General features: G+C 40.4%; 4 protein-coding genes across 11 annotated transcripts in view; 2 read left to right on the forward strand and 2 right to left on the reverse strand.

Moving 5' to 3' along the window:
• Nucleotides 1-20,325, forward strand: part of st6galnac4 (ST6 (alpha-N-acetyl-neuraminyl-2,3-beta-galactosyl-1,3)-N-acetylgalactosaminide alpha-2,6-sialyltransferase 4) — a 107,414-nt gene extending 87,089 nt beyond the window's left edge. Inside the window, exons 1-5 of one of the 2 annotated variants that reach the window (XM_084035241.1) lie at nt 16,493-16,829; nt 16,930-17,076; nt 17,861-18,270; nt 18,858-18,965; nt 19,050-20,324. In XM_084035241.1, coding sequence (XP_083891367.1) covers nt 16,818-16,829; nt 16,930-17,076; nt 17,861-18,270; nt 18,858-18,965; nt 19,050-19,236 — 864 coding nt within the window. In that variant the 5' untranslated portion in view covers nt 16,493-16,817 and the 3' untranslated portion in view covers nt 19,237-20,324. Of the gene's footprint in view, nt 1-16,492; nt 16,830-16,929; nt 17,077-17,860; nt 18,271-18,857; nt 18,966-19,049 lie in introns of those variants that run through there. The other variant, XM_084035242.1, reaches the window with a different exon arrangement.
• Nucleotides 1,450-5,562, reverse strand: dolpp1 (dolichyldiphosphatase 1). Of its 3 annotated transcripts, none has more exons than XM_084035884.1 (9): nt 5,411-5,562; nt 4,586-4,686; nt 4,342-4,426; nt 3,146-3,245; nt 2,846-2,944; nt 2,556-2,684; nt 2,334-2,423; nt 1,836-1,909; nt 1,450-1,785 (listed from the first exon to the last, which is right to left on the reverse strand). In XM_084035884.1, the coding sequence occupies exons 1-8, from the start codon at nt 5,484-5,486 to the stop codon at nt 1,873-1,875; spliced, it is 717 nt and encodes a 238-aa protein (XP_083892010.1). In that variant the 5' UTR covers nt 5,487-5,562; the 3' UTR covers nt 1,450-1,785; nt 1,836-1,872. The 3 variants fall into 3 exon arrangements, with proteins under 3 accessions (XP_083892010.1, XP_083892011.1, XP_083892009.1); XM_084035885.1 differs by having other exon boundaries at nt 1,450-1,793; XM_084035883.1 differs by having other exon boundaries at nt 1,450-1,909.
• miga2 (mitoguardin 2) lies at nt 7,079-15,698 on the reverse strand. Of its 2 annotated transcripts, none has more exons than XM_084035548.1 (16): nt 15,618-15,698; nt 14,648-14,901; nt 14,310-14,520; nt 14,086-14,201; nt 13,864-13,984; nt 13,136-13,266; nt 12,804-12,921; nt 12,454-12,560; nt 12,240-12,352; nt 11,721-11,793; nt 11,498-11,584; nt 11,253-11,351; nt 10,810-10,944; nt 10,635-10,688; nt 10,433-10,549; nt 7,079-10,293 (listed from the first exon to the last, which is right to left on the reverse strand). In XM_084035548.1, exons 2-16 carry the CDS (start codon nt 14,741-14,743, stop codon nt 10,093-10,095), a joined length of 1,779 nt encoding a protein of 592 aa, XP_083891674.1. In that variant the 5' UTR covers nt 14,744-14,901; nt 15,618-15,698; the 3' UTR covers nt 7,079-10,092. The 2 variants fall into 2 exon arrangements, with proteins under 2 accessions (XP_083891674.1, XP_083891673.1); XM_084035547.1 differs by having other exon boundaries at nt 12,454-12,587.
• A 714-nt stretch (nt 20,326-21,039) lies between the features above and the next one.
• st6galnac6 (ST6 (alpha-N-acetyl-neuraminyl-2,3-beta-galactosyl-1,3)-N-acetylgalactosaminide alpha-2,6-sialyltransferase 6) lies at nt 21,040-25,824 on the forward strand. 4 transcript variants are annotated; one of them, XM_084034939.1, is made up of 7 exons: nt 21,062-21,139; nt 21,536-21,595; nt 22,313-22,371; nt 22,549-22,743; nt 23,492-23,904; nt 23,995-24,102; nt 24,642-25,824. In XM_084034939.1, exons 2-7 carry the CDS (start codon nt 21,538-21,540, stop codon nt 24,832-24,834), a joined length of 1,026 nt encoding a protein of 341 aa, XP_083891065.1. In that variant the 5' UTR covers nt 21,062-21,139; nt 21,536-21,537; the 3' UTR covers nt 24,835-25,824. The 4 variants fall into 4 exon arrangements, with proteins under 4 accessions (XP_083891067.1, XP_083891065.1, XP_083891064.1 ...); XM_084034938.1 differs by having other exon boundaries at nt 21,076-21,139; nt 22,292-22,371; XM_084034940.1 differs by having other exon boundaries at nt 21,119-21,139; nt 22,316-22,371.
• Nucleotides 25,825-25,938: the final 114 nt, after the last annotated feature.

Consider the following 25,938-nt stretch of genomic DNA (forward strand, 5'->3'; position numbering starts at 1 on the left):
TTCATTCGTCACCTACACCATCATATCGTCTTCAAATAACTAACTATACGATGGATTGTCATGAAATTGTGTGCAGACATTCGTGGTCCCCAGAGGATGACTCCTCAGGAATTTGGTGATCCCCTGACTTCTCATCTATCGCCATCATCAGGTCAAAATGTTAATTTACCCATCACCCTTAGGTGTCTTTTTCTGTCTAGTCCAAATGATCAAATAGTATTCCATCGCACACAACTCTTACAGTGGACATGTTGACCATTACACCTAATTATCGTCGTTAGGAGACTTTTTGTACGCGATATTAAATAAATAACATGCATTATTATTAGTTACAGCTGACTTCCCACTGCATTGCTGACAGGTGTTCCCTCGTGCAATCACTGTTTCTGTCACTAGTTTATCTCCCTCCTCACTCACACACCAACACAACCGCTGCATTTCAAATGACCACGCTTGAACCATCTCCTTTACATAAACACATTTTTATTCAGCCTGATATAGGTTACACATGAAAAAAAAAATCGAATTCTAAGAGAACTACTTCCCTTTGTGGAGCTAATGATATGAATGTTTTAAATCAGCTTAAGATCCCCCACATGGCAGCTGTCAACATTTAGCTGCCTGGGCTGTGAGGAATTAAGCATAATCACATGCTACGACTGACCTGAGGCTTTTTTTTTTTCCTTTCGCCAAAAAAAAAAAAATATATATAAAAAGAAAACGTATCCCCCTCGGCAGTCTTTATGTATGTTTTCTCACTAAATAATATGGAATGTTTTCTTGGAAATGCAGGTAAAAAAAAATCAAAACAAGATAGAGAAACTGAAAGAGTAAAAAAAAAAGAAAGAAAGAAAACCGATTCCCAGAATCCTGTTCCCAAGCTGCTACCGTGTGTGAGGCATTAAGGAAACGCCACCTCAGTCCAAAGTGAGTTCAACGAAAACAACCGAAAACCCGCTGCTGTGATTTCAGTCTCATAATCCTCAAACGTGGATATGAACGCAAAGCACGACCTCGACGCTCAAAAGTACAGATTAAATTCACACTGCTTGCAGATCAGCTTTGGAGTCTAATATATTAGGACTGACAGTCATAGACGCAAAGCAAATACTGATGAGGGAAAAGAGGAGGGGGGGGGGGGGTCTTAACATTTAACTAGTGTTAGTCGTTTTTTTTTTCCTTACTTGTAAATTTCACAAAGTGCAAATTTTATATTACATCATAAACCAATTTTAGAAATTGTTCATTTTCTATTACATAACAATGAAAAATGGTTAATTCCACATACCCAACGTAGCCGTAACCAACCCCCCCTTCCCACCAGCTATCCATCCGAATATTTAAAAAGAAAAGAAAAGAAAAAAGGAATCACTAAATACATGCTGCAATGACGCCCACCAATTTTGTTTGAAACTTAAACCTAAGCCTCCTTTTTTTTTTTTTGTCCGGCTCCTTGAATCTCTTACAGTACAGCGTTACTGTCAGCGTGCGTTTATAGTTAAAATATATATATTAATCTATCATTAAATAGTATAGCCTCTTGTACAGTCTTGCATGCATTGAAGAGCATTTGGGGGGGCAAGCTGTACAAGAAGGAGAGGCGTGTGGACGGACTTGCTCAGGCTGTAGGCTCCGGGCCAGGTCCAGGCACTCTGTCGCCACCTGTAAACGGTTTCTGCCCTTTACTCCTTGCAACCACGTCAGTCCAAAAGATGGTTCTCCAGTGTGTTTTTTTGTTTGTTTTTGTCGAGTGAGCGCTTGTTTGTTTGTGTGTGTGTGTGTGTGTGTGTGTGTTTGTGTGTATGTGTGTGTGTGTGTGTGTGTGTGTGTGGGTCTGGTCCTAAACTCCTTCTCACAGAAGAACTGTGTAGATCACTGAAGTTTTGTTCCAAGCTTTCGTTGTCTGTTCCTAGAAAATAAACAACAAATACAAAAGTCTCAAAAATGGTCAAATCCAGTTCATTACAATAGAATCAATTCAATAGAGTGGCATATAAGCTGCTCTATAACAGACGTGGGTTAGAGGCAAAAATCTATCTATCTATCCATCTATCCATCCATCTTCATTTTCACTGTTTTTTATATTAGTGTTGTTTTTTTGCCTTTTCTAAATTATGTTAGCCTAGATTTTTTTTTATTATTATTTATTTTCCTTTGTTGTCATTGTTGTTATTATCCTTAAGTTGAGGGCAGGCCTGTTGCATAAGCCTGTGGCTTGTTGACCTCTCCAAACCAAGTTCTTCTCTCGTCATTATCTGGATTTTATGCAGTTTTACAAGTAAAATAATAGAAATAACAACAGTGGATTATATATGTCCAAGACAGCAACTTACCTCGCCTCTGATCTGGTCACTGTATACTCAAACCATAAGATGTTGGGAATGAGGCTTGTGTCTCGCACCAGGAAGTACTCTGATATTGGCCTATGAATTATGAAAACATTGAAAGAACAAATTAGAGTAGTCATTAAAGTTTTATGGTGTATTCAGGGCTGAGGACGTGTCGTCTTCCCCAGTGACACATGGAGGAAGCAGAGAAATGAGAGCACTACTTACCACGCTGCTATTTTGGGGAATAATGGTGTCAGCATCTCTTGTGTGAAAAAGAACCAGATTATGCCAATTGTACTACCGGCAATTCCACCGTAGAAAACCTGGCTCCAGGTGTGATACAACAGGTAGACCCTGAGAACGAGAGAGACCAAACCAGGTTAAAGAAAAGACAAATCGTGCACTTTAAATAGCGTTCAATCAAAATGGCTTTTTGTCAGTCAGTTACTCGTTTATCCCCCAACAACATTTTGTATAATAATAATAATAATAATGGCCGTTGATTGCGGCCGTACCTGCTGTATGAGACGGATAAGGCCACGCCCAACAGGATGATGGACAGTATGTGTCTCCACAGCAGGTCCACACATCGAGCATTGTTCGTTTGATGCATTCTGAAAATTAAGATCAGCATGAGTTCACATCATGACACCGACCGTATGGAGTGAAAGAATCTGTGATAATAAAACACATGCCCTGGATTAAACACAGTAAACATATATAAATAGAAACATATATAAATAATGTACTTTAGAATTTAAGTGTTCAACTGTAGACTCTTAAACTTCTACAAGTCCAAGAAAACCCAAGCTCACCTTAAATAAAGGAAAAGAAAGAAGTAAACGACAAAGAACCACATAAGCTGGGAGTGACTGGAGGGCATCCCATACTCCGTGTGCAGGGTTGTGTGAGCTCCTGCAGAAAGACGATATAACCCGGTATAAACATACATATAAACATACATATATAGTCACAATACGGAGCACATCTTCATATAAACGTAGGACCTATATGTTGGTCAGGATGCACAGCCAAGTTTAACTAATATCTAGCCAGGGTGGGGCGCTCAGCTATTTGAAGAATATTTGCATATATGTTTCAATTTGAATAGTTTTACATACTTTACTTTATTTGTAAGGGACTATGTACAATATTAAACATAAATGTTACCATTCAATGCATTCTAGCAGAAAGAAGGCTAATTTTAATGTTACAGACAGGTCAAAACTACACGATACAAAATTAAAATTTGATTATTTCAGTCATTTTTCCAAGTTAAAAAATAGTATAATTATTATTATAATATATATATATATATATATATATATATATATATACACGCACACAGTACATATGGCAATAAAAGAGGTGAACAAAGAGGAATCTCCTCTTCTTTTCAGATCAGTTTGAGGAGTGCCAATTGGTTCGCATGTCCCACATTTTATCGTAAGTGTGTCATGCCGTGTGGGACTCTCACTGGTCTTAACTAAGTTTAGATCTCTCAAAATCTCAGCCTCGATACACTCCGGTTTTGGGTCATCACTTAAGTCTTGATTTAGATGACCAGCGCACTTGAGCAAATAAGAAATAATTACCGCAATCCCAGCATATGCAATGGTTGCAACTGACAAATATTTTAATTTTCACAATTTTCTCCGACCAACAGTCCAAAGAGATATCGAAGTTCACCATCACTTGTGACAAAAAAACTATACAAAACATGATTTACTCACATTTGAGAAGCCGAAACCAGCAAATGGTTGGTATTTTTTCTTCAATATATCAAAATATTAACGGTTATCCCAATGTAACGCATTATTTATAAAAAATATGGTTTATTGACCATTGATTTGTATTATTATTTTTCTTTACCTGGCTGCTATTTGGGTTTTTGTGTGAGTTTTTGTAGTATATGGGATGACTAGCTTTGCATACATATCCAGCGTGATAAAACATAACCTAGTTGAAAGTCCCATTACCTTAACAGAGAATGCGATTGTATGATGCTCACCTGCACATGGGCGCGGCTCTCTAAAAATGTGCTTCAGCAGCCAATTCACCCCTTCATTCAGGAGAAGCCCACCAAAGAAGGAAATCTGTAAAAAAAAAAAAATTACACATACATATATAAATATAGATACAGGTCACATGAGGACACGAGCACTTACAAACTGACACAAATGTCCAGGCTCCCATATTGACCTGGTGACGCTTTCTGAAACAAAACAAAAAAAAAGTGTATAATGCAAACTCACCGTGTGCAGCTCCCGTTTAAACACTATGAGTGTAACAAACCCCACGAGGATTGCTATGGGCAGGAGACTGATGTAGGCCAGCACTTGTCCCGTCAGATCACCTGAAAACACAGGTGATAATAGTGAGACAAACCAGGAGTGAAAAAAAGCACCGGTGGGAGTGACACTTTTAGGTACTCAGTTAACCCATTACGGTTGACATATTTAACAGTAAAAAGTAGGAAGCTTGCTGTGGTGAAGTAGCCATAGCAACAGCTAGCTAGCTAGCTAACTAGCTAACTAACTTCTTTGATTTTGCTAATTTATACAGGCAATGTTGTTTATGCTAGTTAGCCTACTATTCAGTTTGAGGCCAAGGAGCTAGCTACTATGTTAGCTTCATCCCGGCTACAAAGCTATAAGGTGAAATAACGAGTTACTTCCACCGTGGTCAAACATAATATTTGTGCTGTTCAGGGTTATTTAATTTTTTTGCAGAATACTTCCTACAAGGCGCCACATATTCGTTAAATACAAAAAGGAAACATCAGAAGCTGATATTAAGACGGGCTAACGGTGCTAGCTTAGAGCCCTTCATTGTGGACGTTTAGTCTGCACTGCGCATGCGGCGCTATCTCACTATGTCGCAGCTCGGGGTTTGCGTTCCCCCCGCTGTGCTCGACTGTTTTTTTTTACAGCGTCTCACTATTTGGCAAGTGGCACGGAACGGCCGTGTCCATTCAGTAGCAGGGCGAAAACACACGCAGTCTTACGAAAAAACTAAAAACAAAAAAGCGGCTCGCGTCATCTTCGGTAGCGAGATAAATACGTTGTAAGTTTACGTACCGTCCGGGAACTCTACGTGTGTCAGGGATATGGACCGCCATCGAGGTGGTGCCGAGCACTGCTCTTCCAACGCCATCTTACCCGGACACAACCGGGGCAGTTCCAAGTGAAACGCCCCAGACACGCGCCTGACCAATGGCGAGCGGAGCTCCGTGTTGAAGCGGGCGCCGGCAGCGGGGGAGCCGTCCAATCAGAGCCGCGCACTGCAGATGAGCTATGTTTGCCCATAGAGAAGAATTATTGAATGAACAAATAACACAAATTGTCCGGCACTCCACAACGCAAGCAAACTGCAGAAATAGTATTAAAATAAATAAATAAAAGTTCACGATTTGGCTACTAATGTAATGAAGGATGAATGCCAGAAGATATTCACAGTATGTGAATCTGATGTTTTAAAATATAAAATAATAAATACATTTAAAAAATAATAATAAATATATATATATATATATTTTTTTTTTTTAATTTTATTTATTATTATTATTTTTTATTAGGATTACTATACAAACTTGAATAATGCTTGTAGTCTGGAGTGAAAGTAGATGTCTTTTCATGCAGGGAAGAAAAACACTATAGAAGCAATAATATGCAACTGTCACCATCAACAACCGAATAGCCTGTCTCTCAGAAATAGAGGATTAGAGAAGCTTCATGACCCACTTTTGAGTTGGTCTGTTGACACTGAGCTCGATATTCCACCTACATGAGTTACAAATTGACCTACATGTTGGTATTTCTCAGCTCCCAGTATAAGAAGTTATATAGAGACATCTACTTACCCATACAACAGACAAACTCTGGCAATTCCCAACTCCCATTCATTCAGCCATGAAGAACAGGTGCACACAGACCGGCGAAACAGGACACGCAAAGTAAACAGAAAAAAAACAGGGCAAACTTCATGTTCTTACTCTATAAACAGAGAATCTCCAACTGTGAGGCAAAAACAATAGAGGAAGCACAGACATGTTAAACATGTGTGTGGAAGTGTCCAGTACATACGTTCTCAAGTAGAAGTACACTTAGAAATACTGATTCCGCTTCTTTACTAAAGTAAAAGTGAAAAGGTATAAAGTAAAATCCCTATGAAGGACATTTCTATTGGCTGTTTTTTTTTTGCAAGGCTGATGAATTTCACGTTATATTAATAGTACAAATAATAATTCTTATAATATACCTGGGAATTGTACTTTCAGTTCAGTAGCAAAGTATTTGTACAGGAGTGCAACCTTTATGAGAGTGCATACAGCATCCAAAATGCAGGAGGAAACGAGAAACAGAATCAATACTGACCCTGTTTGAAATATGATTTATGCATATTTTCCTTGTGTTTCTTAACTTTTCCAGCAAAAGTACAATAAGAGTCGTGCACCCTCCACTGGTCTAACATTAACATCACTCCAGAGCTTCCTCTCGGATCTTGTGCATCTCCAGCTGACTCTCTTTACTTCGTCATGGTCGGAACAGGTTTAAAAAGCATAATAATTAACGAGTGACATAACTTCTTCGTGGTTTGTACCTTTACTGTTGCCGGCAATACTCCGAATGACGTCGTCGTAATCATAATAGCGGGAGGGATTTCTTTGTATCAGTCAAATCAATAATCTTGTGTTGTGGGAACGTTTGATTCCTGGTGAGACATGAAATACGATCAGCAGCCATCAGTTGGGAAAAAAAGGCATAATAAAGAGAGTTTAATAACAAAACAAAAAAATTAACATTTAATATGGAGAATCAAAATCAATTTACAATTTTGTGCTGGCATTGTAATTTAACAATAGAAAAGACAAAAGGCATGAATAGGACACTTGTAATAAAGCAGTGATTTAAAAAAAAACAAATTCTTTCCACATTTGGCCATCCACAAATCCTCATTAAGCTACGTGAAGTCAGAGTCCATGTCTGAATGTTGTCTTATTTAGCTTCTTTAGCATATTTCTAATTGGGATTTTTAAAAACTAACAACTATGGGGCAGAGCCTGGATCTAAATATTGCAGGGATACACCGACTTATGCATTTCAGAGAATCGACACTGTTCACATGCAGAGGGATTGATCCCTGATCATCTATTCTCAGGAAAAGCAGACTATTACGAGAGCACAAGACTAAACATCAGCATTTCTTTTCTTAACCTGCATGAATTATACGGTTGCAAACATAACCGGTAGTCTGCAATAACAGGAATAAAACATGGGAGAAACGATTGGACAAGCAGTCAAATATCAAATTGGAGAATTGAACACAAATATTAAGGCTAAATCAAAATAAGTTTGGAAAGTAATAATCTAGTTTTCTGGGAAAGATAGTTTCTGTACTGTACAGCATTTATGCTCTAGGTTATCAATAATATGTCGGTTCTATTATGCAATAAATAATTCAATATATTTGTACACTCTCAATCTATTTAATCAAAAAAGGGTCGTTGGACATTCCTGCATCTTTCTGCTTTTTCCGATAAAGTGCAAAATGTTTAAAAACCACAAAGCTGCACATTTGCAAAACAAATATATACGTTTCGTTTTGTAAAAGCTCCATTTACCATTGAAAGGAAATGCTCGACAGAAAACAGATATAATCCCACGATGCCGTATCGTATTGCGACATATTGTAACATTTCTGAATTTCAGAGACGCGTCGCAACAAGTGCAGGATTTGAATGATCAACACCAGGAAAAACACATGTATGAGCACGAATAACAAAGACTTTTGTTTGATAAAAACCTTTCAATGAACCCAAAAATGACATCTTTCCCTTTTCTCATTCACGCAGGCAAACCGTGAGCGTACATACTGTGTGTCTACTGCCTTTTTTAATATAAATAATCTCTTCATCACATTTCATTAAGAACATTTGACAGTTTCCAAACAGTCTGCATGACATACATCTGCGTTCGCAGTTATCAGTGTTGGGATCAGCAGGAGGAAACGTCGGTTAACTTGGCATCTGTGTGGCCCTTCAGTGTCTCTACGCTCCATGCGGTCACAGTATTGGGGAAAAACAAAAGGAGTCCGGGGGTTCTCATCAGTGCACTTATGTAGATTACAGTCTGACTGTACAATGCCCGCTTCTTTGTCACAAGTCAAAAACAAAACAACTATTTCCTCACTACGACTAGTAGATGGCACCGCTTGATTCAGAGGTCACGACAATTTATAAATGTGTTTCTCATCAATTAATACCCAGAGACTGTTTCGTTTTTACGTCTCTGATGGCTGTTTTGTAAATCACAGAAGACATTTTTTTTTACAAGTCACAGTAGGAAAAGCACAGGTGTAAATAATAAACTAAATGATAACCGTATTCCATTTAGCTGCTTCCCGGGATTGTGCCGTCTCTCGGTTACGGTTGAACACTGGACTTATTTTTACCATTTTAAGTGACGTATTATATTTCCTACCATGACATGTCATCCGTCTGCTGTGAAAAACAACTCTTATTGACTGAAAACAAGCATCATTTACACCCAGTGACCTTTAAGATTAGGAGAACAACCATATTCAGGAAGTACTATTCCTTTCTCCTTTCATTTTATAATGAAAACATGAATTTATCCTAAAAATTCACTATTTTTTTTACCGTTTCATTTAGGGAATTAAAGCTCAACAATGTGTATAATTTAGGCCCATATATTTAGAAGCAATTCAAGTGGCTAAATAAATAAATAAATACATTAATTGTTATCACTTCAAGGGGGGGAAAAGACATTGAGCTTGTCAATCACAAAGTAATGCATTTCCTAATATTTATTTCAAGTTATTACGTCACTTATTACTCCCTGAGAGCACTAATGTTACGTTTTTTAGACATTTGGTTGCTTTGTGACAATCGCCTTTTTCAGACAGATGTTGCCAACTGTGTTACTGGCACCGCAAAGTTCCTTTTTTCTAACTCTGTCGCATTTAAAATGGATAATATTCATGTCATCCACTGCCAGATAACGTCTGAGGGAATACCACGACTTAGCGAAAGTAAAACATTACAAAATATTACCATTTGCATCTTAGATAGATCACCGCTATCATTACTTTGATTGAGGAGACATTTGCCTATATAACGCTTTGGGATCATTCTAATTCTATATGAGTAACACGTTAATACCCTAATTGGACATGATGTCGGTTTGCATTAATCATAGTCTCTTAGATATGTAACATTTTAACCAGTGCTATCAAACCAAACTGGATTAAATACTTCTTCAGATTAAAGAGAGATTAAACAATTGGTGAGGAGTCAAATCCATAACGTCCTTCCACCGGGAACCGTCACGTTTTCCACAAATATCCGCACCCCTTTAATATAAAACATACAAGCGCACATTGGTCGACAGACTCTCACGGCGTTTCTCTTCACGTAATAATGAAAAACTATGACATCCCACAAGTCTGACGGATGGAAGGTTACAATGTAACCACTGCTTCTCCGGAGAGACTCGATCCACGTGGAGTAATAGTGTCGAAGGCCTGGTCTTCATGTGTTGGGAGCGCTTAATTCAGGTGTGTTTTCAGGAAGTATCCGTGTCACCAAACAAGGCAGAGACGAGTCCTCACAAGTCTGAGATCGCACGGCAACGGGAGGCGTTCTCGATACGCAACACGGCAGCTGATAACAAGGGGTGCTGCGTGCCCATCGCACCAGCCCGTACAAGCCCAGGGAAGGCCCGAGTGGAACCTCGTCGTCTCAGTTGGGCCCCGAAGAGCCCTCTGTGTCTCTGGGCAGGGCACCATTGAGCTCCACAAGGCTATTGATTCCCAGATACCCAAGTAAAATCTCACTCCGTCGGTGGGAAAGGTTCAGGATGTCCTCGGCCAAGCACTGAGCAGAGGTGAAGCGGACCTTGTCGTGATCAAACATGTCCTTCAGGTACTGCAGGATTTGTTGCTGCAGAGGAAATGAGAGAAAAGCATGACGGATACGTAACATGGTGACTCTAACTATGGCTGCAAGTCTAGCAACAATCAAAGAGCAGCACAAATAACATTTATACGACCACATTCACTTCAAATGGTGTAAATCTCACCTTGAAAATGGTGCACACTTCACTCAGGTGCTGCCTGGGTCCCAAAAACCCAAAAGCTAAAACTGGGCTCACGTGTTCGGATATGGCATAGAAGTGGGAGATAAAGCCATCAGGGACCTATGAAGAGAAGCAAGAGAAACTCTCAACATCAAAAAGATACAAGGATGCAACGTTCAACATTTTAAAATGAGCTCAAACTCACCATAAGAAGACGCCTTTTTGCTTTTAGGACAGACCAGCAAGCCGTTGCCAGAGCCTAATTCACAAACACACAACTGTTATTAGAGTAGTAACTAACCGATCAGTGGCATAACCAAGGAATTGTGTGTATGTGTGTGTATGTGTGTGTTTGTGTGTGCGTGCGTGTTTCAATTAACCGTCTCTTTAAAGCTGTCAGAAAGCCAGCGGTTCCTCAACACGGCCACCACAGAGGAGGGAGGGCCCTCCAGGTCTTCAAACGAGTCCATCAGGATGAAGTCCAACACGATGTCGAAAAAGTTCATACACACCACCTGCCGAGATCATGACACGAGAACCCCCCACAGCGACATTGTGTTCAGTACGACAGTGAATGCATTGGCATCTAATGCGAACGGTCTGGTCAGTATGACTCTAAAATGAGCTTCACTGAGTAAAGAACAAAATGACCTGTTTGTTGGCTGTATTTCAGTTAAAGTTTAATTCAGGTTAGCCAAGTTATATGAACTTGAGTTACCCTGCGACCTAGCCTGTTCCCACCAATGCATACTGCATGCAGAACGGTAGAAAGGAAAAGTGAAAATGTGACTAAACACATGGGATGGATGACAGGAGTGCTCACCCCTCGGCCCTCCAGCTCCATCTTAGTGACGGGCCATGTTTCCTCCCTCTTCGTGTAAAGCAGCATGTCCTCGTAGCTCTCCAGGAAGCCTTTGGGGCTCTGCGTTAAACAAACAAAACAAAAAAAGGTAACTAAATAGTTACAGATGTGCAAATATGTCCACAGGAGCAGAAGCTCATCTCGTTTACCCGAAATGGGACGAGTTCATATGAGAGGATCTAAAAAAAAAGGAGCATAGAGTTTACCTTGTTTGCCTTCACCATTAACCCTGCAATCATTTGCTTCCCGGTCTCCATGAAAAACGTGCGATGAGCTTCATCTAACAACAGGATCTGAAAAACAAAACTAAATAAATATTGGTCTATTTCCTATGGTAATTTGGGTCAAAACCATATTCGGTAATAGCAACCATCCAGACAAAGAGGAGGATCCATTATGTAACATTAAGTGCTGGACGCTGTAACCGACCTGGAATGCTTGTCTCACACACTGAAGCTTGGCAAGGAAGTCTTGGTCACCATAACATTCAAGTAATTCAGTCCTGGTAGAGAGAGAGACAGGTAAGGAGCCCCATGAAACATATTATCATCTTAGTTAATATAATGATCTATCTATTTACACATCCAGCAGACACACAGCAGCAATATTCACTCTTTTAACTCCGTGTTTGGTCTCCACCTACTCCTGAGAGAAATATCTGTCTCTTTAGCTGCTAAATCCTCCACTATGTTCACCAGGTAGTCGCTAACTTTGTCTGGCTTTGGTCTGGAAATGTCTCAGATGAGAGCAGCGATGGTGAACGGGCCGTAAAAACCAACACAATGAGCTGAATGACACTAAAATGCTCAGTAGAGCTGAGAGTAATTTGCGGCGATAATTCTCTGTGGGTTTTTGTCACTAAAAAGCAACTCCTTTGACATTACAGATATTAATCCACTGTAAGGATAATACCAATTAGTGCAGCTTTAGGTATTTAGATGCATTTACCTCAGGGACCGATAGGACACTTTGCCTTCCCGGACCAGACACAAGGCTTCTTCATAGAGAGCTGCCGACTTATGTGACTGGTAGACGTCTTCGAAGGACATGGCATCAAACAGCTGTACAGACAAAAACAGACAAACATTAGTATAAACAGTCCATATACGTTGTTATATATTCTTGTAGTCCGTCAGTCTTCAGAGAGCAGAGGAAAACTAACCTCTGCAGCCGAGAAGAAGGACTCATCAGACGTTACAGTGGTTGCATCATCATCTTGCAGTCTGTGGAAACTCTCCATTTGAGGCAAAATAAGAGTTCCTTCACTCTCTGCCAAAGGAACACCACAAACTCTGACTGACAGGGCAGGAAATCACAACATGTACTTAACAGATACATACATTTGATCAGAAACTGTAGAACTACTGATACACACCAAGACCGTATCAATGGTACCGTAACAAGCAGCTCTCGTCATTCGTCAAACTTGAGTCTGCATTCCTAATGTATTCTCCTGGATTCATATACATATCATATACTCTTTAAAAGGTCATATATGATCTAGACTCTTACCGAAATCTGCCAGCACGCTGTCTGTTGGGATGCTGCTGCCAAAGTCCTCTTGTAGGTGGTACGCCCTGTGTAGCAGCGTCTCCAACTTCTCAGCAAACACTTTATTACGGGTTTCAACCTATAATGAAGCAGAACGATAAAAAACATGTAAAACGTTACTTTATTAATATAGAATAAAACGTTTTACACCTGGATCAATTTGATTTCTTTACTACATTGGTCACAAGTAGAGTAGGTCAAATCCCTTTAAGATACTGTACGGAAAGAAATTAAATCATGTATAAGAAAATGTTATGCCGTCTTGATTGATAAATTGTAGTTTGACGATTTACCAAAGGAAAGTCTCCACCCACGGCCCCCTGCAGGGCGAGGCTGCTGTTGTTGTTGGAGGTCGAGTGGGTAGGATGTTGAATATTCAGGGCCTGTTCCCACTTCCGTAGCGCTTCCTCAAACAGCTCCATCCCTAATAGGGAAAGAGTGATAATACATCGCATCACCAAAGTATTCTGAACTGGAAAAACCTTAAACTTTGAGCTAAAAGTGACTGCAAGTTTATTATAGGTTTCAGCACTTGGACAATTCCTACTTTATCAAAAATTGTTGCTTAATGTAGGTTTAAGCGGCTTGACACTCCGGGTCCAAGAGTCCAACGTTTACCTGATTATATCCTAGATTTGCTCTATTTGCTCTAAATAGCCGACAGCAGAAACTGAATGCTGACTTCACACAATGTGGGAAATGCTCTATTATAATTATGGAAATCATGGTAAAAACACACAAAAAAAAAGAAAAAAGGGCACGGAAGGTATTCCCCCTCCTCTTTCTGCCAATGCAGCATTTGTTTTTGTTTTTTTAACTGCAGTAACCAGAACAGATGCTTTACAATCAATTGTCATTACTGAGTAAAAGGTACTTAACAAATACTACGAGGCAAAGATTTTCTTGCTGTTCTTCACACTATATCTCAAGTAACACAGCAAAAAAAATCTCCCCGCATCCGACATACAACTTGTGTTTTACCTTTTTATAAAACCAGGAGGGAGCGATCATAAATACCCACCCATTATATAAAGATTCTCTATATTTGCATCCTCTACTGCCCCCGACTCTTCCACCACGGGCTGCGCTTCCCAGGGCGTGGATGGATTGGCGGACTGATTTGGAGAGCTCGGGACCCGCATCTACGCCAGAAGCAGAACAACGCAAAGACAATTTTAGGGAATGTGGGAGAGACAAAATGGAAAAAAGGGGCATAGAATTAGTTGCAAATTATAAAACTAACAGATGCCAGGCTGTGTGAGGAACTTGAGTGTTTACTGGGTGCCAGGGAGGAGATTCCACTCATTGTGTCATTGCTGCGAGTGCTGGGACTCATCATCTGTCGGCCAGTAAACGGGCCTGTGGAGAGAAGAGAAAACATTATCTTCTACGCATATTTTGCCAGTCGATGTTGATACACCTGTAACCACAAAGAAACTTTTCCTCCGAGCATTAACCCATGCACACCTCTCTTTAATGACGAGGGTCTTCCTGTCTTCATCAGCGCCTCAGGTATTCCCACCGTTTTCTGGGCATCCTTCCCTTGCGTTACCTGCTTGCGTTTTCTCCCCCTCCTTTTCAGCTGATGAGCAGTGAGAGCCAGCGCCACACTGCCCAGCGCTGTGGCAAACAGCACCTTCTTCAAGCTTGGGGTAAGCCTGAGCTGGGAAAATATGGACTGAAAGCAAAGGAGAGGCAAATGTAAGCCATCACATAAAAGGGAGCTACTAAAATATTCATTTCAGATAGTGAAGAGTGCTTGTGGTAAGAGATGCAAAACTATAACTGCATGCAAAGTGGTTTACCTGCCCAAATGTGGAATAGAGAAACACTGGTATCTCTGCTACAGTCATAGCCAAAGCCTGGGCGATGGACATCCCTTCTCCTTGTTTGAGTGACATCTCAGAAACCGAAATGCCTTCACATTCAGCCTCAACAGGATCCCGTCTCTGCTCTGAGATCAGCCAGCTCAGAGCCTGCTGAAGAACCGTCTATCGTCATCCACGGTCCGAGCTTGTACTCCACATGGGTCCAACATCTATTGTTTTGATTTATTACCCTATAATAGATGTAAGACATGAGTTTGGGGGAATGATCAGAGCTTTACAGTGCTGTTGGATCCAGGACGCAACAAAGAATGAACTTGAAAAAGGTCCATGGTTTAAGCTGGGCAAATCAAGCTTGCATAAACTGTTAAGCAGCAGAGCAACTTGACATTTTGCCAGCTACTTACCTATCTAAACAGTCTGGTATGCAGCCAGTCTAGCCCACACACAGCAAACCACACCGGGTGCGGCTATGAGACACCGTTTCCCCTCTTTCCTTGACTTATTAAACCGATACACCAATACTTTCCCAGCCAGACAGGACACATTACTGACACTGGAGAGAGGGCGACCTGAAAGAGACTTTACTGTAGGTGCTAGACAGTTAGCCCGTCCATACAGCTGACAATATATATATAAATATTTTTTTTACATTTACATTTTATGTCAAATACACAGCAAAGTCCGAGCTCTGTTTCTTAGTGGTGTTTAATGCTATGCCACAAGCAGCACTTAGCAAGCAGGCAACGGCAGTTACACAGGCGAGCATGCTAAAGCTAGCTGACACTTAGCTAGCCTAGCTCAGCCTCATCTGTCACATCACAGCATCATCCGGTCAAGCGGACACCGGCCGTGGCGCTTTAAACTCGCACCTCGGGGGCTTTAGCGGCTCTGTGCACAGCTAGCTAGCGGTACAATTAATAACATAATCCTTCAGGCAGGTACATACCGTGGGAGTCCAGGGCGCCAGGGAAGGACATTCCTGTGTCAAGTGAAAGCCACACACTAGCTTTTTTGACTGGTGGGCGTTGCTTTAGAAACATAGAACTACTGACGCACGCTCTCAGCCAATGGGAGGAGGATTAGAGCGGTTCGCTTGTTTTCTTGACCAATCAGATGGAGGAAGCGGGAGCAATCAGGTCGTAGATCAAAAAAGCAACGTTCCCGTCCTGAATGGACAAAAATCAGAAGGTTGAAAACTGTCAGAAAGTTTCCCTTTGTGCATTTATTTATATATTACAGAGTTATTAAAAATACAATTAAAGACATTTAATATAATCTGACATTTTTTTAAATAATTACACGCCTACAACCTCACAATTAAAATAGTTTTTTCTTGGTGCTTTTACTCCTGGACATAAAATTACATTTAGCTAATATTAATTATTTTTGTCAGATACAGAAACCCACCTTGGTTCTGTTCATGTTTTTTTATTAAGCAAGCAAACGAGCTCGAGTCCAATCGTCTAAAAAGTATTTCCGCTCAAAAAACTTACGAGTGGTACCCGAAGGCGGCATTAGAAATTTGCCACAGGTGTGTTAAACTCACCGCAATCACACGAAAACGCTACTTCCGGTTTTGAAACCTTCCTTTCAGAATAAAAACACGAACCAAGTGCGTTGACATATTTCTTTCGTAGTAGTTTTCAAAATATGTACGCTATGATTTTACTCCACTTTTTTTGCAAACACATAACCCATATTATATCTGTTTCTATGCCTGTCTGAGTTGTTTTGTGTCGCGTGTGTTCAGATGACACGTTTTATTCTGAAAAACCCGTACCGGAAGTCCAGTTCCGGATAGCGAAACAAACTGTGCTTTATTATACAGGGCCTTGAATTACTGTGTAATACCGGATGAGTAACAGTAAACAAATGTTTGGATTACAGATAACTATCGATTAGGAATAACGGGGACGGTTTGTCTGCAACGTGGCGACAGTTGAGTCGGAAAGAAAGGGATCGTGGGTGTTTGAGACGAGCACTGGTCGGATTTGACCGAGAGCAGCCATTAAAATGTGTACATTATGAATCGATTTGATGAAGGCTGGGCTTCTCTCTCTCGCCGCTTCTGCCTCACATTAAAACGGCCCGGAGAAATGCGTGCTGCCGGGCTCCCTGGAGCGGGGCTCCTCCAAAGGGCCTTGATATGAAACATCAGGTACGAGCCGGTTATTACACGGAGCCCCGACGTGTATCTACGTTTGTATCGCACATTAGACGGATGTTCAAGTACGTGTTTACGTGTTTTTTTTTTACAGATGTCCCACTGGCTCTGCCTGCTCAGCCTCAGCCTTCCTCTGCTGTTCTGGTTCGGACATGTGATCACACGGGACGGTTCGCCACCCGGGCTGCAGAGCACCGGGCTCCGGGGCTACATGCGGATCAGCCCCGGCAGGATGGACCAGGTGAGGGGCGGCGGCTGTGCGGAGGTTTGGGTCCAGGTCATAGCTCACTCGTTCAAAGTGAGCATGGAAAATAATATTAAATTCCTTTATATTCTGAAATATAAAAATCAGTTTAAGTTATTATTAATTAATATTAATAATGATAATTTCTCAGTTAGTTAATTAATTGATAATTATTACATTTAATTGTCATAGCAGCATTGAAGAAAAAGGTGCAAACAAAATAATAAAATACAGGAAATAGAATACTATAACATTAAATACAGTACAATAAGGTTAAAGGTTAAGTAAATTATTAGAGCTCATACAACAGGCTGCCACTAGCACGGTGCCATCTTGAGATATTAATGAGTTATTAAAGAAGTATTTAATAAGTTATATAATCCAGTTTTTGTGTTGTCCCTAGACACATTGAGATCATGGCCTGCCGGGTACAGGCCCTTCACCTACATCATGCCACTCAAAGAGACAAGAACCATCCAAGAAGAGACCACAAAGAAACATAAAAAGACTACAAAATAACCCAATAGGACTACAAAGAGAGAGAGAAATGCATAACAGCTACAAAGAGACTGACAATGATGCTAAACAGGGAAAAAACAACCATAAAATAGACCCAAAATGACCACTAAGAGACTCAAGATGACGACAGAGATGCAAAGCGACTACAAAGAGATTAAAATGGCTATATAGAGTCACAAAGTGGTTGGTGGTGGTGGCCCCATCGTCTCATCCTGTTATTCTGCCTGAAAAACAACCTTCTTCTCCTCTACTTTCCGAACAGTTCCTCTACATGCACTGCAACCAGTGTGCCTTGGTCTCCAGCTCAGGTCAGATGCTCGGCGCCGACCTCGGAGGAGAGATCGACAAGGTGGGCTGCGTGATCCGAATGAACAACGCGCCCACGCAGGGGTACGAGAAGGACGTCGGGAGCCGCACCAGCGTTCGCGTCGTGTCCCACACCAGCGTCCCCTTGCTGGTAAAACACGAGCGCTACTATTTCCAGGAGTCTGCAAACACCACGTATGTGTTCTGGGGTCCCGAGAGGAACATGAGGCAAGACGGGAAGGGACGCATCTTCAATACTCTCCTGAAAATAGCGGAGAAGTATCCAGATGTCAGAATCTACGCGGTGACCAGAGAGAGGGTTCAGTACTGCGATGGCGTGTTTCAGAACGAGACGGGGAAAAACAGGTACAGCGTGACTTCGGTGTCCCAGTCCGATACATTTTTAGAGTTCATAGTGTTTGAGTTTGTGATGTCACAATCACCCAGAGTCCAAAGTGACACCTTCACAATGTGTCAAACTAGTAGTCCAAACCTCAAAATCATTCCAAAAAGAAAAGAAAAGCAGCAAATCCTCCTATTTTACATTGTATTATACATTACTGTTTTTTTGTTTTTAACGATTATCAAAATAGTTACCAATTAATTTGATTTAGTGGTCTTTTATACAACTCAAATGAAGTACTTACAGTACCTTATTAAATGTACTGAGTTACACCCCACTACTACTAAGAGCTCAACTGATTTCCTTCTTAATTATTCATCTCTGTTTGTGTCAAATTCTTTTCAAAATAAGACATTTCCGGCGTGTACAGGAAATAACAAAATAAAAGCCATGGAATGAAATTCTCGCCAATGCAAACTTTGCACATTTTAGTTATTTAAAGAAGTAATATACAATGAAAAATACTGATCTAAAACGTACTGATGTAATATGTGCAGTTCATGGCTGGTCCGTCCTGGTTTAAGGCTTTTATTTTTGGTCTCTCACTCAGAATGAAGACGGGGGCGTTCCTCAGTACCGGCTTCTTCACAATGATTCTGGCCATCGACATGTGTGACAGCATCCACGTTTATGGAATGATCGATGATAACTACTGCAGGTGAGACCTTTTCACATCATGATTTTTTAAATTATCTACAGCTCCACCTTTTACCCAACTCTGGTACTCTTTCCTCCTCCCCAGTCGAGCCAATCACAGCGACGTTCCTTACCACTACTACGAGGGGAGCCGGCTGGACGAGTGCAGGATGTACAGAGTCCACGAGAACACGCAGCGCGGCGGCCACCGCTTCATCACGGAGAAGGCCATCTACGCCAAATGGGCAACGCGGCACAAGATGGAGTTCAAACACCCCTCGTGGAGCCTCTGAAGAAGGAGACGTTTAAAGAAAAAACCCCAGAGGAGGTTCCTCGGCTGCACGGTGGGATCCACTTTAACCAGGAACGCAGCATCGTTACTGGTGGACTTAATGCTTTAGATGCTACCAGCGTTACCCTGGTAACAGAAAGCACCACTGCTGAACACTTACTGTTCCAGCCATTTATCAGTATAGACACTGACGAAGCGTTAAGCCACTGAACTCGATCCATAAACCAGTTTATACCAAAGTTTATAGGTATAACTTCTTTATACCTGTGCCTTGACTTTCGGTCTTATTCTGCACGACGCTTTCTTTTTTTGTTTTTGTTGCTGCGATCAGGCTTTACAATACGCACCTGCACTCAATGGGAAGCATTTTATTTATTATTTATGATCATTTTCATTCGATTAATCTAGCTTTTATCTTCTCGGTCGATTGATTCTGTTTAAACCGTGAGTCCAATAGTAGAGTTATTGAATTCACACATAGAAGACGAAGAGAAAGAGATATTATTTTTCACAATGAAAGACTGAAACGATTAATAGATTTTTCAAAAGAGTTGTCAATTTGATTTTTTTTATAGTTTCAGTTCATGCTGATTACAGACGTTTGTCCAGTAAATGTGATGTAAACCAATGACTTTACTGCTGATGGCCAACAAACAGTGTTAAAGCCAACGAGCATGACGAGGGAATACAAACCCTCGGAGGGCAAGTTGCATCTGCGGTGTTTTTTACATGTTATTGTACATGTTGCCTCCTAGGAAAAACAAATTGAGTTACCTTTGCTTTATATTTTGCTGCTCGTTTACAATGAAAAACATAGCCGCCTTTTTCCAGTCGCATCGATGCTTAGTTTGTGACTAATTCAGATGACTGTAATATTAATTGCACTACTGAGCTAAACTACTGTGTCAAAGTATTTCACTGTAATTTACATTTCAAAGAAGAATTGTTTTAATAAACAGAACTTTTTGGCCAGCAGCAGGTTGACTTATGTGATGAACTGTGTTGAATGTAAACTTGGCTGCTGGTGACTGCAGATGGGTGTCAACATGAATAAATCTGCTGGCAGCCTGCGTGTGTGTGCGTGTGTGTACGTGTGTGTGTGTGTGTGTGTGTGTGTGTGTGTGTGTGTGTGTGTGTGTGTGTGTGTGTGTGTGTGTGTGTGTGTGTGTGTGAGCTCGACTTCCTGTGATACTATAGACAAATAAATCAATTACATTTATCCACCAATTGTATCTAAACGTGCACATTCAGTTAAAGGCTCTACACACGGGTGTTTTCACAAACTCAGTGGAGATACACTTTATTTTTTCTTACTATATTTTCTTTTCTTTAAGGTACAACTACAGCAAATACACCACAACATTTAAATATTATGGCCATTTTAAGGTACAAATGAAGAATTCAAGTCCCTCTCAAATATTAACGGTATTTATAAACCCCTTAAATCTCGTAATGCAGACAGAAAGTGCGTTATAAAGCATTAATGTGTTGAACCAATTCTTATACAAATTAACTTTAGTGTGAACCCCTCAATTTACCCCCTGACCGAAAAATTAAATACAAATTAAGCAATACTTGTAATGTTATTTGTACATTTTACTCAATTAATTAAAATAGTATAATCTGATAATTGACCCTAAATCTGGGGTAAAGCTTTATATTTGTTGAATAAGAATAATATCATTGATTTGTACCTAAAAATAGATTAAATGTAAACCAAAAGTCCATTTTCCGTCTTAAACTCCCCCCACATACACACACGCACACCCACGCGTGAACGCGCGCGCATCGCCATGCTGCAGTGAGAGACGCCTGATGACGTAGGCGAGTGGCGCAGGAAGATGGGGCACGAGCGACATGAGAGCGGGAGGAGCAGACATCGGGACCGCAAAGGCCGTGAGACGGTAAACACCGGATTAACACCGGCGCCAATTAAGACACGCTGATACGTTCGTTAATATCGCTAATCTCGTAACAGTATTGCTTTTTTAAAATAAATATATATGTTTATATGTTTGTGTATGTCAGTAGAAGGAGCTCCAAAACGGAAGGAGAATGGCTGCGTACGATTTTTCCCCCTGTGAAAAACAATATCGCTGAACGTTAATTGTCTGTCGTTATAATATGTAATATGCTCCGGTTATTTCTTTTAGAAGTAGTCATTAAATAACTACATCTAGTTTTCTGTCGGAACGTCGCCGTGAGAGTGATGACGTAAAAATGAAACATCTGCCGGATGTTGTTGTTGTCATAACATCTGCACGAGCGCTAAACAGTGTATTTGTGTGTCTTCGGGTCAGATATGATGACAGTGGTTCACAGCCTGATGACCAGACAGCATGGGGCTCAAGCTCAGCAAGGTATGATTATCATCATCATTATTATTATTATTATTATGATGAGTATTGTTTACATCCATCCAGGTGTCATCACTGCCGTCACTGTTTATGAATGCTAGAGGGAGTATTCATATCCTAATGCATTAAAAATGGGACTTTTAAGGCAACAGGTCCACAAATATTCAAAATGAGCCCAATATTTAAATGTAATTAAATGATATGCCCTATTAATAACCGTTTTCCAATAATAAAATGTGGGTTGTTTAATACATTTAACGAATATAATATAAAAAAACACTAATTTCCCTCCAAACTATGCTCCCCTTTTTTAATTAAATAAATAAACAAACATCTATTTATAATAGCTTATTAAGAAATAGCAGAATATAATGTATAAATAATGGTGGGAGTAATTCTTGATTCATTTTGACCAGTTAAATAAAAGTATTTGTCATCAGAAAAAAAATAATATTATTAGATTATTAGTACTCATGCCTTAATGTGTAGGAAGCATTTTACTGTTCTGGTTAGTTGAGGTTGAGCTTTCAAATTATTTTATATAGCAACTAATAATTATTTCTGCTGATTATTTAGTTTTTTTCACATCTTAAAGTAGTGAGAAATGCCTTCACGTTTACTCCGAGTCCTAAGTGACTTCCACAAATGGATTGTTTTTGTCCAAACCCCCAAAGTAATGAAGTGTGCTATGATTTAAAGTGGTTGGCACCGTTTCATCAGCAGGACGTGTGGCTCAGTGGTTACGGCTAATGGACGGATCATTTATGGCAACGCTGAAAGGAAGACGCTGAAACCACCAAATCTTAAATACTGTTAGTTAAATCCACAAAAATGCATCATATTTCATGAGCTCTTAGGCTTTGCATGTAAATCTACATCTGAGCTGTTGTATTAAGTGGCACGGAGTTGTAATACTTGAGTACAACACAAGTATTTTATGTAATTCCCCACTGCAGGGACAACATAGCCACAGGCTGGTGATCTTCGCAGCCATCTTCGTCCTGATGACCCTCATTTTCCTGTACGGCTCCAACAATGTGACCGATAACGTCTACGCTCCCTTCCACGTGGCGACGAATTACGCCATCAAGGCCACGGATCTGAAGAAGTGGTCCGGGAAAGACGGCTACGTGCCATTTCACGGGAACAAGGTACTTAACGGCGTATATACACAAGCAGGGAAATGCGTTTTTCTATGATGTCGTTTGAACACGAGTTGTTGATTTAATTCGGAAGGATGTGTTTGCAGCAGAAACGTTATAGAGGATGTCAGCAAACGGCAGTCAACCAGATACCAAAAGGAAGTGGTCGAGAGAAACTGCATGTATACTTGTTATCAAAGAGATTCTATAGACATGGACCTCCATAATCAAAAAGTAGGCAGCTGCAGCTTATAGGAGACATTATCAGGCGATTGTTTAACATGAATCACTCTCTCTATCTTTCTTTCTCGTTTCTACAAATCTGTTTATCTTGATCACGTCTCTCATCATACGAGTTTAAACCCGAGAAGATAAATAGATACTAGAAACAGGTCAACTAAGTACACCTGATTCACAGCGTTGTTTGTGAGCTCTGTTGACTCAACTGCTTAACTCAGACTATACAACCGTGCTACGTTGAGCTAAATGCTAAACATGTTTCTGTGCCAAATCTGATGCCAATCCATCCAGTTCACGTGGAGATATTTCAGCAGATATGTTCAAACTATGTGATTCAACAAATTCATTAGGAGTCATCTTCTGGGGACCATGAATACGTGGGCAAAATGTCAATATAGTTGAGGAGACGTGATATAAACAAACGTGTCAGAAACCAGCTGGGGGAAAACAAACGTTATGGGATCTCTACGGTCGGTATGATTCGTCCTCTGGGGATCATGAATGCTTCTCATTTCAGACCATGAACTTGCACTGTCAGAACTGTGCGCTGGTGACGAGCTCCAGCCACGTCCTGGGCAGCCGAGCGGGGGAGGAGATCGACCGCGCGGACTGCGTGATCCGTATGAACGACGCCCCCACGCTGGGGTTCGAGGCCGACGTGGGGAACCAGACCTCGCTGAGGGTGGTGGCCCACTCCAGCGTGTTCAGGGTGGTGCGGAGGCCCAACGAGTTCCTGCAGAGGCCGGACAGCAACCCCGTGATCATCTTCTGGGGACCCCCGAACAAGATCGGCAAGGACGCCAAAGGAACCCTGTACAGGTTGATCCAGAGGGTCAGCATGACCTACAGCAACTTGTCCTGTTTCAGCATCACAGCCAACAAGATGCGCAGATTCGACAATCTGTTTCACCGGGAGACGGGACGAGACAGGTGAGCGTTTAGGAAAATCACATGATCAGGTAAATGCCGCTTTTCTCTTGTCTTCCATTTTATTTTGTTGTTGTTTTTTTCTCCGTTCAGACAAAAATCCCACTCGTGGCTGAGCACCGGCTGGTTCACCATGGTCATAGCGATAGAGATATGTGATAATATCAAAGTATATGGGATGGTTCCACCGTATCACTGTGGGTGAGTATAATGACAGCACTAATCAGCCTACCTACGTAACTAATTATCTTTGTTTGTTTATTCTTTCTTAATTTCCTGTTTGTATGTTTTCTCACTCAGGTTTATTTACTTCTTATTTTTTGTTATTTATTCATTATATAGTTTGGATACTAAAATATCTTAATACATTTGTATTTTTTGATTAAATTAAATGAATATGCAAGAAACTATAAAACATATCTGATAGGAATACATAAAAAATACATACATAAAAAAAAGAATAATTGTATTTTGTAAGTTACTTGTGAAGTGAAGCAAAAAAAAAAAGAGAAAAAGACAAAAAAAATAAATAATCTAATGATAAATAATTCTCTAAAAACAAAGAAAATATATGTATGACAGAGGATAGTAATTATGGTGAAGGGGTGGATTTAAATACACCTTTTCGGACATGTAAAACATTTTTTTATTCATATATCTCTGCGCTTTCTGTATTAATTTTGACATTTAAAGCACTATTCCATGCCTACAAATCAAACAAAAACTCCTCTTCTTCCCAGAAAATCCCGACCGGGATCCAAGAAGATGCCGTACCACTACTACAAGCCCAGGGGGCCGGACGAGTGCGTGACGTACCTCCAGAATGAGGGCGGCCGGAGAGGAAACCACCATCGCTTCATCACAGAGAAACAAGTGTTTGCACGCTGGGCAAAGCAGTACAACATCACCTTCTCTTATCCCAAATGGTTTTAAGACTTTGAAAACCACAAAGAGATCCACGCAGCACTAACAGGCCTGAATGCACGCTTATTGGCTGACGTCCCCAGAATGAGCCTTCAAAAACGAAAACAACACATCATGAGTAAACGTCACGAGGATTTAAAAACAAAAGAAGAAGCTTTGGACAAAACTAGTATCGGACCAAATAAGTGAGGAGGAAGAGAGCAGGAAGGAGGAGACGCTACATTATGTATATTCCACATCGACACGTGGTGGCCGTTTTCTGTAAATAGAAAGAAAATTAATTTAAAAAAGGAGGAATTTTTACATGTTTATAATATTTTTGTTATGTATTGAAAATGCCATTATGTTTCCCGTGTCGTGGGGGAATTACATCAGCAGGCATTCAATTAGATATGACGAAGTGGCCTAGAGAACACCACATTAGCTCTGCATTAACCAGCTATCATATTATACTCGACAGTAACGGCAGAATTCACTCTCCATCTCCATTGGAGCCCTCGGATACAGGACGTGAACGATGTGACGGCTTGGTACAGTAAGAGTCCCCGAAAACGGATATCAATACTTTATTTATATTTCTACATACATTTTGTTTTTTAAAATAAAAGTATTAAAAGTGGCAAAAAAACAAACAAAATGCTACCGCCAGCTTTCTATACTTGGTGCTACAGAAACCTTTGGTTGATCCAACAGTAGGAAACATTTACGCCACTCTTTGTGCATCAGTGATCCTGATTTTTAACATTTCCACATTCTTCATTAACATTCCCACTGCAGTAGATCTTGATTTTAATGTTTTACTGAAACTCAGACTATAAATAGAAAATTGTTGCCTCATGAACTTTTTTTATTATATATATTTTTTTTATACCTCAGTGGCATTCCAGTGCATGCAGCTTCAGTTCAGATAGTCCACAAAATGCATCATGGTCGTGTTATGTATCGGTATGTTAGGACTGCACGATTCTATTAAAAGTGAAATTGTCATTTTAAAAGCGACACTTGAAACAGAATTTTCTGAAACTATGTTGCCTTTGACACGTAATTCATCTGTGATCGTTTTGTCAGAATGAGAAATGATTATTTGAAGCATCGTCGACTCCTCTGAAACCA

This window comes from Eutrigla gurnardus (assembly GCF_963514095.1).
Source record: "Eutrigla gurnardus genome assembly, chromosome: 19".
NCBI classification, from domain to species: Eukaryota; Metazoa; Chordata; class Actinopteri; order Perciformes; family Triglidae; genus Eutrigla; species Eutrigla gurnardus.